This window comes from Polyodon spathula, chromosome 10, assembly GCF_017654505.1.
Source record: "Polyodon spathula isolate WHYD16114869_AA chromosome 10, ASM1765450v1, whole genome shotgun sequence".
Classification (NCBI taxonomy): Eukaryota; Metazoa; Chordata; class Actinopteri; order Acipenseriformes; family Polyodontidae; genus Polyodon; species Polyodon spathula.
Window position 1 is genome coordinate 7,000,057 of NC_054543.1, and position 14,355 is coordinate 7,014,411.

Here is a 14,355-nt window from a genome sequence, read left to right on the forward strand (position 1 = left end):
GACATAACATTATGACTGTATATATATATATATATATATATATATATATATATATATATATATATATATATATAATATATATATATATATATATATATGTGTGTGTGTGTGTGTGTTTTCATTAGTATGTATACTGATTAGAGATACACATATAAGAATGTGTTATTCTATGACTTGAAGGACATTGTAATGCTTCCTGAAAGTTTTGTTTAAAAATGTTGATGTTTGGGCAAATTGCAAGACATTGTTTTACCGAAGTGATCCAGTGACATAATACACGTTTATTCTCAGGGTCTTTATAAGCAATAATGGATCAAAATTGTTATTTTTTGCAAATCTGCCACTCAGACGCTGTTAGGATATCTAATAAATATATTTAGGATAAGTCAAGAAACGACATCCACATAGGATTCACAAACACAGAGTTATTTACATATTTATACCTCAAAACGTCAAATTGATGCGCATGGCTGTTCTAGTGTTAATGGGTGTTAATGAGCACAGGTACTGGTTTCATTTGGAATTTCAACGCAGCCGATTGTAATTTCAACATATTATGGTGATATCGTCACCCCTGCTCTACGTACACCAGTAAAATATTGTGAAAAGCCTCTGAAAAGCTGATTTTCTGAAGCGAGGTGGGGTGGCATTAAAGTGTTGCTCTGTGCACTGAAGCCCAAAGGGGATACATTGTGCATTGAAGTCTGTGTAACACCGTTCAACAGTCGAGGAAATCGGACTTGATGAGTCTTTCCTGAATACATTTTATCGGAGCCGTTGCTGGACTGGCACTGTAGACGAATGACATGCCTTTGTTCTGCAGGCGAAAAAGTCGAGCTATGCGTTCCTGTGGGACATGGCGGTGGTGGAATATGCAGCCCTGACGGATGACGACTGCTCGTTGACGGTGCTCAGGAACAGCATCAGCAGCAAAGGTTATGGCATTGCACTGCAGCACGGCAGCCCCTATAGGGACCTCTTCTCACAGAGGTGGGTTTGGAAGGGGTGATTTTCTGTTTTTTACAGTACAGTGGAACTTGAATTGCTGTCCTCTAAAGACAGTTGACTGTTGATTCACAGTACCTCTGAGTCACTCTTATTTATAAGGTCTTAGATCAGGTGATTGTCGCCAACATTTTTTTTTTTTTTTTATGCCATGGAAATCTCCACAAAGCAGTAATAAAGTGCAGCTGTATGCACCAGTTTAGCAGTCATTTTGCCTAACTGGTAGCAGCTGTAATATGTGGATGGACAAATAAGATCAGGGCTTCTAGTTATAAATCATACCCTACTGCCGTGTTAGGGTGTCCTTCTGTTCTCAGTCTATTCCTAGGGGACTGCTCCTTCAGACAATAATATAACTCAGCTTTTCATTTTATGAAAACATAATAAGTCTTTCTCTTTTTTAAATTGAGATGTTATTTTCCATGTGTGAAAGATGAATGTATGTCAGAAACTCAACTAAGTGGATGGGCACTGTAGTAAAACTAAGTGTTAGTATTATACTGTTAGCATTGTGTTCTGCAATCCACGTTGTGTAAGGATGTTTGCACAAAATCTAATTAGATGTAATGAATAAACTTATTTGGGAATGGATTCAGGGAGATATACTGAGCATAAGGAACTATGTGTTGCTGAGAGAGAGTGAGAAAGAGAGAGAGAACATCTCCAAATTAAAATTAAAAGAAGATAAACGGACTGTTCTCCTGGGAGAAAACAAATAAACAGACAGAGAGTATTGTATGTAGCAATCTGTCATCATCTCTGAAACACTTGAGTGCTTCAAAAACAGGGTATAATTTTTGAGGTAACAGAAAAACAAATTTATTATGATTAGCGGGAGGCTGCACTGGCCATGGACTATGAAGAAGAATATTATTTTAAAGATCCAGGCATTTCAGCAATAAGGTCCCAGTTCAAAATATAGTTTATGGCTGCATGAGCACGACCAGAATAACGAGCAATTAACACACGCTGGAACCACGTGATTGCCATTCAGGTCACTCACAAACGATCACGTATTGTAATCTGTGTTGTGATGAGAGCAATCAGTTCATAACAGATTCAGCAGTGTCCTGACTGCTAAAATTCCTGAGACCTGGTAATTTCAATAATACACCTTAATTGGAGGAGTTCTGAAACCTATTGTATTTGTATGACTAACTCTGTTACATGTTGGATGTAGAATGTCCCTCATACAAATGTTCCACATGGTAATTCTTCAGTTTTCCTCTGATTTTCCCATTGTTATAGTATGCATTTATCGTAGTATACCATGGTTTGCCTGTTTTTGAATATGCTGTGTAACAGAGGAGTGGTTCCCCTGCATTTGAATGGTGTCCCTATTAGTTTAAATGCAGAAGATCCCTCTGAGGACCAGGCCACTCACGCTGATTGTGATTTCAGGATCCTGGAGCTACAGGATAACGGAGACCTGGACATCTTTAAGCAGAAATGGTGGCCAAGGATGGGCCGCTGTGATCTGGACAGCCACGGCAGCCCACAGCCAGACGGGCGAGCTCTCAAGCTCCACAGCTTTGCAGGGGTCTTCTGCATCCTGGCGGCCGGCCTGCTGCTCGCCTGCCTGGTCGCAGGCCTCGAGATGTGGTGGAACAGCAACCGTTGCCGACAAGAGCAGCCTAAAGAGGTGAGAGACCCCTGAGCTGGGAGAAGTTGAGGAGCCAGAACCACTGCAGTTAAAGGATCTGCTACACTCAAGTATCCAGCTATAAACATGTGTAACACTGTTATAAACAATATCCATGACATTGCTATAGCAACTAGCTTGCAGTAGTAGGGAAAAGAAAAAAATATAGCCAGATTTTCTCTTTTATTCAATTCAGTTGCAAGCGATAACTGAGAAGAGACGTGTAATTGAAATGTAAATGCACAAGATGATTATCTAGCTGAGCTACACAGTGAGACTGAGATTCTCAAAGAAATAACACAGTAATAATCACACAGACAAAGTGGTTTCAGTTGGCAAGAGGAGAACAGGTAATGAGTTTGATATCACTTCATCAGACACTTTTTCAGGATGCAAATCTGTGAAATTAAGAGGTGTCTGTAAATTGGAATTAAGTATAGAAGTACCTTAAAATACAGTCAAAAATCCAATCTTTCGCCCCACAATAATACAGACAGGCATATCAATTATATCTCTCATTACATCGCCAACACTGTGAACAACACATTTCTAGAAGAATACCAACAGATCCTCAGACTAAAGTGTGATGTTGGACTGGCTGGGCTGTTTGCATGGGTGCCTGTCTGTAGCCTCTACAGATTTTTATTATTTTATTATTTTATTATTTTAAGCAACAAGACCCCCGGTTTTGCCAATCCAGACCATAACACCTTGTAATGTACAATGCGGCAGGTCTTGCTGCTATTATATGTCAATGAGGACGCAACATCCATGGATATTTTTATTCATTATTTTTTATGGTCTCGTGCAGGTTGCTAAGGATTACAGACTGGCCAGCGTTTCTGGCCCATTGACATATAATGATATTACAACTGCTTCATCTGGAGGGAGGAAGGACATATGGACAGAGAGAGACAGAAACTGGGATGAAGCAGAAGATATTTATACAGGTCAGGACAGATCCCCTGAGAAATAACGTCTCATTTTCAGGGAGGTCCTGTCCCCATTTATAGGGCAGAGGTGGACAGATCCACTGACTCTACACCCATCATCATTTGTTGTTAAGATGTTTCAATACAAAATGATCGGGATCCAGCAATCTGCGCAGTTAGGCTGTATCAGCACTTGTTGTCCACCCCTGGTAGATGAATGCAATGCAAAAGTGAAGGGAAACACATCCAGAGCAACTTTAGCTTGGATAGGATTTCTGGCACCTGATCATTTGATATCACAGCCTAACAAGGGAGTGGTATATAAAAGGACTGTGGGTGGGGTCTGGGTCACTGGAATCTCCATAGCTCTGCAGTGGTTGGGGAATTGCAGACCTTTTGAATTGGATGTGTTTAGGGGGGGATTAGCTAGTTTTTCATTAATAATTTGTGGAATTGAGCCAGTGTCATGATTAATATAAATCGCTTGTTCTTATCTAATTAGTTACAGTATCTCACAAGCTCTTAGGTCTATGCCCAGGTTCAGGCTTGCATTCCCACATATGAGAAATGTATATTTTGATTGTAGAATATCTTACATTGAGCTTCTGACAGCTAGAAGGGCTGTGTGTTTTGGGCACACTTGCACATTGCACATCATGAATAGTTACATTAATTACATTTTAACAACTGGCTAATTAACAAAGCTTGCTGGTTATGCATGGTAACAACTGTGTCAATAACATGGTAACACCACGGCTTATATGTAATTACACACTTATTACACCAGTAGTTACCATGTAAGAGCAGAAACCATTGATGTTTACCATGTTGTTATGTGGTTATGTATGCCCCATAATCTTATGTGTTCCTCTATTTCCCCTGTTTTCTTAAACTTCAGTCTTTTCTCTATCACATCATTTAAAATCTGAGAAGGTTAACTGGCGCAATAAAGCTTCAGCAGCCAAGTTATCGGTTCTAATGTTGCTTCTTAGACAAGAGACTAAAGCAAGTAAGCTGTACTTGAGACAGTATATAACGATGAGCTGTTGCTGCAAGATGAATCATGGATTTGATTTATAATAAACTTGCAACTTACTGTCTGAGAGTGTTATATCCTTGTTGTTTAGTATATAAAATAAAACTGCATTTTTTTTGTTGTTGTAAATATCAACAAAATTAAGTTGTATTTTATAACCTTAAATAACAATGATTTATTCTCTAACTAAATTGCAAATAGGCAACACAGCAAAGTAACAGAACAAATTAAGTTTATTACAATAAATGAACATTCTAATATCTTGTTTAAAACACATGTGATATTGATATTGGTTTATAAAATTCCAGGAACCATGTATTTTGTCCTTCGTATATTACACTGCTCCTTGAAAATCCTGTCTCAATCTTCTCTGTCTCCTCTGTCTGCTCCCTTCATCTCTTCAGGACAAAGAGGTGAACCTGGAGCAGGTTCACAGGCGTATGAACAGCCTTATGGACGAGGACATGGCTCACAAGCAGATTCCCACCCCGTCTATCGAGATCTCTGCGCTGGACATCGGCACCATGCAGCCCAGCCAGACCATGGAGCCTGTGCGGGACTATCAGAGCACGGGGCTGTCTGCGAGCACCTTTCTGCCGGAGCAGGGCCACGGGGCGGGCAGGACGCTAACACAGGGCCCTGGCAGCAGTCTGCCCCTACCACTCAGCGGCTCATCCACCATGCCATCCATCCAGTGCAAACACAGATCCCCCAACGGGGGGTTATTCCGCCAGAGCCCCGTCAAGACTCCCATGCCAATGTCATACCAGTCAATGTCCAGAAGACCAATGCCAGAAGCCATTGAGCCCACCCATGGGACATCCATCTGATCTGGTCTGGGGGAAAAAAATATATATATATATATATATATATATATATATATATATATATATATATATATATATATAAATAAATAAATAAACAGAGATTTTTAATACAACTTTAAAATTTAAAACAAAAAGTAAGGAAAAAAACTCTAGAATTTTTTCTTGTACATATTTGTAAATACTGAAAGAATGAAGTGAGGTAAAAATTGTATTTTGAATATTCTCCATTTTTGGAAGTTGAGCTGAAAAAAACAAACAAACAAGAAAAAAAACTAGTGTATGAATGGCTTTGTAAATTTTGTTCTATATGAATAAAGACGCAAATTCCTTGTGATTGTTTTCTAAGTGCCAGCTGTGAAGATTCTTACTGGGGGCTTTGGGAGGGAACTTGTCCTTCTTCAACCATTCTTTCACATGCCATATTTCCATCTGCACCACAAAACCGTTTAAAACATTGGTTAGTTCTCCATTAATCTTCCACATATAGCCGGGATTAGATTCGGAGGGAAACGGCAGGATGCATTCATATTTGAGTCTGTTGTGCCCAGTATGTGGCTTTGTAGGCATCAACTACATGATGTTTTGTAGTAATTTGACTAGTTTAATGTACTTGTCAAAATGATTGCTGATTAAAATCTCCAGCATTCATTTTAGGAAGACATATCTATTTATATTATTTGAGCAAACTTGGAAAAATGGATAACAAAGGCCCCACCCCTGTCTTTCTGCAGTTATTCTTCAGGCCCATTACTATAGTGTTTGCTTGTACCAACACTATACTCCAAAGCCATCAACTGGGTTCAACATTAATTACAGGTTTTACCTATCAAGAACACATGCAAAGTATAGGGATTTCTTTTAGTCTTTAGGTTTTCTTTAGGATTGGATTTGTCCAATCAATATTTCCTTCCTCATATATATAATAATTGAATAGGAGGAAGGTTTTCAGTCTCATTACTTCAAAGGTCCGTTGTTATTTCACTATAATCTCCCAGTGGAATGAATAAGTCTTAAGAAAACAAGAGCGGCAGAAGATTTAAAGACCAGGGACGTGCGCAATTTTCGTTATTTTCGAGGGGGACAATATCTATAAAACATTTTTTGCAAGTTGATTTTGGTGCTGATGCATAGTTTAAGCATGGTGATAGTTGATGATTTCAGGAGGGGTGCAGTGTTTGTTTACCTGTAACTAAACACTGGAAGACAGACAAATCTAAATAGAACTCATACATAAGTGTTAAACACTCAGTAGTAGTGAATTATGTCACTGTCTTTGAAAAAATGTGTATTGGTTAGCTATAGCTTTGTACATAGCGGTCCCATCTTGAGCACAGATTTCATTTTTGTGAAGGGCAGCGTGTAACAAGAAGATAATACAGTATGCATGTGTGGCTAATGCATAGCAAAACACAGCCAGTTCGTGGCTTGAGGGTAATACCCTTCTGTCTGAGCTTGACAGTATGTTAGCAAATCTCAGTGTTTAAGAAACAGAAATCCCTCAGAGAGCCTCAAAAAAAGCTGCTGCTTCTCCATCTAAGCGTGATGGATTCATTTGTCTGTTTAATCTCTGGACACAGCTGTAACAATTTACAACAGGGGCTTTATACGAACAAAAACAGATTCTTATTAGCCGCAGCTCCAGGAACTGATTTTAGTTTTTAATGAGGGGTCAGGCACCAGCTCTACCAGGTTATCTTCAATAGCAATTGCATGGTTGAAATGTAATGGATGTACATGGAGTGACAAAATCAACTTCCATTTGCTTACCTTTTTAGCCACAGCTAGCAACATTGTTGCCGGCCCCCTTATTGTTGCTCTGAACGAACAACACAGGATGTGACAAGGTACCAAGAAACATCAGTTTAAACGTAATACTTTAAAATATCACGCAAAGAAAAAAAAACACTGATCATATCACCATGGCCTTGTTCAAAATATTTAGCAATATGTATGTATACAGCATTTTTAAAGGAATCCTTAATTATTCTATTTTTTACTGTAGTACTATACTGTGTTGGTGGAAATGTTGAGGGGAAAAAAAAAAACTCTTGCCCTCCTCTTTGAGGGCTTATTGGTTATCTTAAAATATACAAAAACGTAATTGTTCATATATCTGTAAAATGAGATCTATGCTTAAGGAGCAGGCATTTAAACACAACTAATGTCACCAGAAAACCTTTAAAGCAGACAGTATTTCATTAGCATGCCATTAATGTGAGCTACTAATAAAACAGTCCTAACTGTTAACTTTAAGTACTGTGCAGTACAGTTTTAAATATAGAAGCGACCCTGTTGCACAGAAATATTTGATGGAATTATTATTATCATAGGATGTATCATTCAAAAGGTAATTTAGACGTCATTGGTCAGAGCTTTAATGCGTAGCATTATGACAACACTTAATACTCTGCTGTCAGCATAATATCCCTATATATTTTATAAAGGGTGCTAAAGGGGTGTTTTTACTAGAAGCTATAAGTATACTGGTTCCTAAAAAAAAGAAGAAGAAATACAGGAATATGGGAGAACTGCAATAAGCACTGTCATCACTATAAGGTTTAGGAGATGTTATTGCTTTGCCAATAGCCACAGCAGTTTATTACAAAGCTCTGCGGATCTATTGGAAAGCTTCAGTTGATTGATGGGCTTGGTGCACGCTCACACAGAGGGGTGTGTGTGTGTGTGTGTGTGTGTGTGAACTGAGAGTCTCCTGCAAGTGCATCGCTAACTCATTTCCAGATGCCAAAAATGAGATGGAGGTGATATGCTTAGCAACCTCCTTAGACCCAGCCCCCAGTATACTGGACACCTACAGTAGCTCCCCTTAGCGGATTGATACACAGAATAACGGTCCACACAGTTCACTTAATGCCCTTCCTTCAAATCGACTGTCTAGTTCAACGTGATTTGTATTGTTTTACAGTACCTCTGAATTTATGATTGTGTTTTCCCACACAAAACTAGCATTCCTTCCCCTTTATCAAAAGATCTTCATTGTTAGTACAGCAGTGGCACTGCAATGGTAAGACAAGGGCAGCTACGATGGAGTAAGCCTCTGCTAGAATGCTACCACATTTGGAACTTGTTCTCAATTTGGCATACAAATAGTATTGTACTGTGCCAGTACTAAAATCCAGCCTCAGCTTGATAAACCACAGAATAGGTGGATGTGCTACAGGAAACTGTAAAATAATCATAAAAAACTAAAATGATTGCTGATAACTTAAATAAAAACATAATGATTGTGCTTGGAACTAATTATGTCAGACTGAATTTATACATAATGGACAGTGTCGAATGAACCCAGCCATATATATATATATATATATATATATATATATATATATATATATATATATATATATATATATAGCTATAGATCAGATCGATAGATAGATATCTAGATATCATAGATCTATCTATAGATATATAATATATTATAGATCTAATTACATCCGATTACGTCCATTACCAGGTACGTCTTTTGCTTTTTGTACACTGAAAACATGTCGTGCATAATTATAAATTTTCGGTTGTACCAACTTCAGAAGTCTTATGTCTTACACGTTATGCTAAAATATATATATAATATATATATATATATATATATATATATATATATATATATATATATATACTATATATATTATATATATATATCGTTTAATTATATCGAAAATATAAATTTCGGTTTTGCAACAGCTTTTGAATAACGTTTTTTAACATAGTGTTTTTCTGTTCATCAATTACCCAGAATATATCATGTAATGTTAAAAAGAATACAATTGATATATTAGTCAACATATTTAAAATAAATATCAGTTACATAAAGAAGTTAGAGTTACATAAAAGGTTTTACTGCACTAATCTGACAGGGGAAAAAATATTTTCTGTATTTTTCTGGAATACTAAAATTTCCCTTCCTATGTTTGTAGAACATTCTGGCAAAGGATCAAACTCTTGATAGAGCGCATGAATTCTAAACTCTCTAAAAGGATGGCTACTCTAGAGATGGCGAATGTCGTCTATATTTATGTTGTCAATGTTCCAACTGCACACGGCTCTCACAGTCAGTAGGAAATCTTCTGCAGTGTAGAACATACAGAACCAGTTCTTAATCCACTAAGTGATTAATATTATTTATAGTGCAGAAAATCAGTGACAGCGAACATGACACAATCATTAAATTATTAAAATGTAATAACTTTCTTCAATCACAGTTCAGCCTTGAGATTCCACGGTCCAATGACAAGGGCACATACAGTAGCAGTAAATTCAATCACCACCAATACTATTTCGCTTTATGACCCATGTTACCTCCTGTCTTTATGACGCTATTTAAACAAACTTGCATACACGGGAGAGCACTCTTGGGTAGTAATTGCGGTTATGCTAATGAGAGGTAAGAAAATGGTTGTTTTTTATTTTTTTTAAGATTATTACATTTTTAAAAAACAAATTTAAGATCTAAGCCGCTAAACACAAACCGATTACGTTACTGATCCCAACCAAGCATCTTAACTGCTGTTCAATAAAGTCTGGCTGTTCTACTCATTGATTAAGAAGCTAACGGGGGAAATGGCACAGCTGATTTGCACTCAGCCTCAAGGTGACAGTACTTAACGAAGAACAAGAGCTACAACCTGTAAACTGGCTCACCGGTGTGTGTCTTTTTTGTGGATTTACCAAGCGTGATTCGCGCAACACAACAATAAGTCTATTTATAACTACTACTTCATTAAACATCCAAATTAGCATTCAATACAAAAAATCCATTCATAATAAAAGCCAATTTCGGAGACAACAGTGTGCAGTCTTCCTTTCTTCTCTAGTCTAACAAAGTATCTATAAACATGCCCTTTTATACCTAACCTGTGGTTATATCATGCTTCAGCAATTCTTTCTTTTGTAACTTTTTTCCATTACAGCTGGGTATACTCTTGGTCCTTCTAATTAACATACAAACAATGCATGCATTTGACACACACACACACTCTGCTAATAAGATATATTACAACAAGAGAGTACAAGACACTGACAGCTTCCATATATCAAATCAAAATAAGGAAAGTGTTCAAATCAATAACTTTCCATAAGCTTGCCTTTACATTGCATTTAAGGAAATACATAGGCAAAGCATAGCAATATATAAAATAGTAAAATATTACAAAAGCAACCCATTGTCTTATAACAAACCCAATAACTAGAATTCTGTGTTCAATTTCGGTCACTGCATTGCAAAAAGAACATATCGGATTTGGAGAGAATCCATTGAAAAGCAACTAGACCAATCCCCGGGCTCAAAGGTGAAGATATATTGAGGAGGCTAAATATATTTAGACAAGAATAAAAAAGTCCATATACTGACTGTTGGTGTTAAAGCAGGTCTTACACATAAAATCAGTCAATGAATCAAGCAAATTTGCCAGCTTATCCGGTTAGAGCAGACTGCTGCATTTGCAAATGTATGAATAGCCCCACATGCAAATGTTTATATTTAAAAAAAATAAATAAATAAGTTTAAATTAAGTTGTTGATTTAGGTGTCAGTCAGGACAATTTAATTAATTTCTGTTAGCGCTTCTTATATGTCCAGCAGGTGGGGATGCTGTATATGTGTGTGGTTAGTTATGTGGTGGGAATCTCAGAAATCAAACATAAAAATAAATAAATAAATAACATAGCTAAAATGAATTGAAATATGAATGAAATGAATATGAAGATAATCTTGTATTTTTTTGTCTTTCCAGTTAAACTGCAGTCTGGCTAAGCATAATGTACTTCTATTTACATTGTTTTTCTATAGGAGAAAACAGCTGTCAAGAAATCACTGAAGATGCAAGATGGATTGATCTGAATTAGGCATGGCTACCTAGCTGGCTTCAATAGTGATCAATGATTAAAGGTCGGGGTTATTATTATTTCTATGATAAATGTAGCACCTGCTTTACAGCGCTGGAGAAAGAAGAGCTCAATTTGTCCACAGGCCATAGAAGAGGGGAAGTGAAGTTAAAAAAACAAAACAGTGGTATTCGTATTCTGTAGATATCGTTGATTTTCTCCCAGTGAATCAGCAGGGCCTTTTTTTGCGGGGTGGGGGGGGGCTAATAAAACTGGAATGCTCTGCAAGGATGCAGCTCTTCTCACTCCTTAGATTAATTATCAAATGCTTTGAGGTTTATTATACTGTTTTTCTTCCACTTGTATTTCATGGGTTGGTTTCCCTTGGTTTTAGCATAGAAACTGATAGCCGCATAAGTTTGTAGTTACATATGCATATTATATCAAAGCCTTTCTGGATATTGCTTCTTATTCGGTGCAATACAAAGTTTGCACACAATTGCACAGCATGCAAAGGCGTTGCTACGTGCAGCACACACTTTGTGTAAACAGGGTGTTCTACATATGACGGATTTGTCTGCTATGAATTATAATCTGTTCAATATAGCTGCCCTGAAGGTAAAATATACTGGAGACTTTATGAAACATGTACAACATACAGTGCATGGGATAATAAATAGGTGAAATTCACAGCAAACAAATTGTGCCTATAAGGAACAGTCATGTATCTTTCCAGAACCATTTTAGCTACTTACAGAACGATGGCAATTATTTTGTCTAAAAATAAAATTACTTTTTTACTAGACAATTAAATGTTCAGATAATTACATGTAATTGGCCTATGCATTCTACACCTCTTGTATACTCTCAAGTGCCCTTTGGTATACTCATATGACCTCTATAACCTTTTGGAATGACAAACAATGCCGTTGTCATTTTAATAGTATGTCATTAAAGGCATGAATCATGCATGAAGGATGGGTGCTCTTAAATGAAGCTCATGTAGCCAAAAATTAGTCAAAGGTCAATTATTGTTTTCTGGGACCACACACATGCTTTGAAATATGACATTAACAGATTTTTACTGAAAAAAAAAACATATCTACCTTTTCAATAGCATCTCCACTCCTTGTGTCATGTTTTTTGTTGTGTAAAGGAAGCCTTTTGCCAATTGCATGGCTTTTTTTTTCATGTTGTGGTCTAATGTCTGTGCTGGTTTCAGTCTGCAGATAGTGCCATTGTCTTCCTAAAAATAAATAAAACTTTAGTGTGGCAGGGCAGTAGCCCTGCTGCTGTAAGTATAGAGTGTGTGTGTGTGTGTGTGTGTGTGTGTGTGTGTGTGTGTGTGTGTGTGTGTGTGTGTATGCAATGTTGGTAGGGATAGGGTTAAATCAATCCATCCCAGTAATCACACTTGTGGTCATTCCCCAGTTAGATCATTGGTGCTAATCGTGGAGTGGCCACATGTATAAAAGGAGCTTGAAATCTTTTGTTTCTTGAGGGTTGAGGGGTGAGGGTGAGGGTGAGAAGTGAGAGTGAGGGTTTGTGCTTGTGCTGTGATTTTTGAAGTGTTTTGGAAAACTTGGTCAGTGAAGGCGAATGCCCAGCCTGCCTATTCAGTTGTTTTGTTTAATCTTTTATTTTGGCCATTGTGCCTGTTTATTTGTTTCTGTTTATTTGTTGTTTTGTTTATTAAATGTGCACTCTAGTGCTTAAACTGCAGCTTCCTGACAATAACATCTAGGCCCACAGCGCTATCCTGAAACATTTGGTGTTAGAAGTGAGATAGCGCCCCCTGGAGACTCAGAGCAGGACTGCAGTTTTTTAAAAAATGGACATGGGATTTCCAGCTACTTTTATACATGTGGCCACTCACCAATTAGAACTAATTAAAAATCACCAAATAGCACTAACCGCACAAAAATTGCTTACAGCAGCAGGGCTTCTGCCCTGACACTTAGTAATATATTTATTGGCATTCCAGTGATTTTGACAAAATTGCAGACTTCTAATTCCCAGAGAGAATCTTCCATGCAGGGCTCAATGTTATTGTCTTCCACAGTGTCCATGCACGTGAAATGCTCTAATTATTAGGCAATAGAGAATTCATTGGAAACATCAATATCATGCTAATCGTTACAGCGCAGATGTTTAGATTGCAATTCTGAGCATTAGTTGTTAGTATGACTGGGATGGGGCTTGCTGATCAAAATTGCAATCTAAACATCTGTGCTGTAATGATTAGCATGATATTGACATTTCCAATGAATTCTCTATTGCCTCAGTCAAGCTCCAGTCCACCCCTTCTTGGTCACATAAAAACAATTCGTTTCATAAAGATTTTCCATTGCAGCCTAATTTTGTTACAGTTCGGTAATCAGCTGCATAGTTAGCAGGTGTCCAACTTTCTTTTCTTCAAAACCTTCACAGCTATAACAGGGCTCTGTACATGAATCTTATCCTGCGATCCCAGGGATACTTGGATGAAAACCTCTCACATGTAAATAGTGTTTATTTTTGTGCTTTTTGTTCAAATAACTTTTACCTGTACTTGTTTTCATTCACATCTATATTCTGCAGTATAAAGGCAGGTAATGGCCATCTGCATCAATAACAGTGCTGTCTTGATCTTTGTATTTAAATTTTGCTTCACTCAGGGTCCTTCCTTAACAGGTGTTGATATTTTCTAAATACCAGACAAGCTAAGCCTGTTCCCTAGTCAGCAAAATTATATTTGCACAATTAATTTGAACTGGACCCAATCCAGACTCCAGTGACTTCCCCATGGTCCTAACGCCTCCACAATTATCTCAGCATCATTGTAAACATTTGTTTTAAACCATACTTATTACATTATGTACTTATTTGTTTACCATCCAGTTTGCTTAGATTGTTTTTTCCACAGTTTTGAATTTATATTGACCAATCCCTTACTATAGTGACATCAAAAAGTGATAATTCCTCTAGAGGAAAATACACTTGAACTTTGACCCATTCGACTCCCATCACTTTCAAATCAAACACAGAATGTCTCGTTTTCATTCACTCGACAACACCCACAGTACAGAAATGC

At 37.3% G+C, this 14,355-nt stretch overlaps 1 protein-coding gene across 2 annotated transcripts in view; it reads left to right on the forward strand.

Annotated features, from left to right (window-relative positions):
* LOC121322112 (glutamate receptor ionotropic, delta-1-like) overlaps nt 1–5,490 on the forward strand; it is a 258,746-nt gene extending 253,256 nt beyond the window's left edge. Inside the window, exons 14-17 of one of the 2 annotated variants that reach the window (XM_041261639.1) lie at nt 824–990; nt 2,407–2,647; nt 3,459–3,597; nt 5,020–5,490. In XM_041261639.1, coding sequence (XP_041117573.1) covers nt 824–990; nt 2,407–2,647; nt 3,459–3,597; nt 5,020–5,420 — 948 coding nt within the window. In that variant the 3' untranslated portion in view covers nt 5,421–5,490. The remainder of the gene's footprint in view (nt 1–823; nt 991–2,406; nt 2,648–3,458; nt 3,598–5,019) is intronic. The other variant, XM_041261640.1, reaches the window with a different exon arrangement.
* The last annotated feature ends 8,865 nt before the right edge of the window (nt 5,491–14,355 follow it).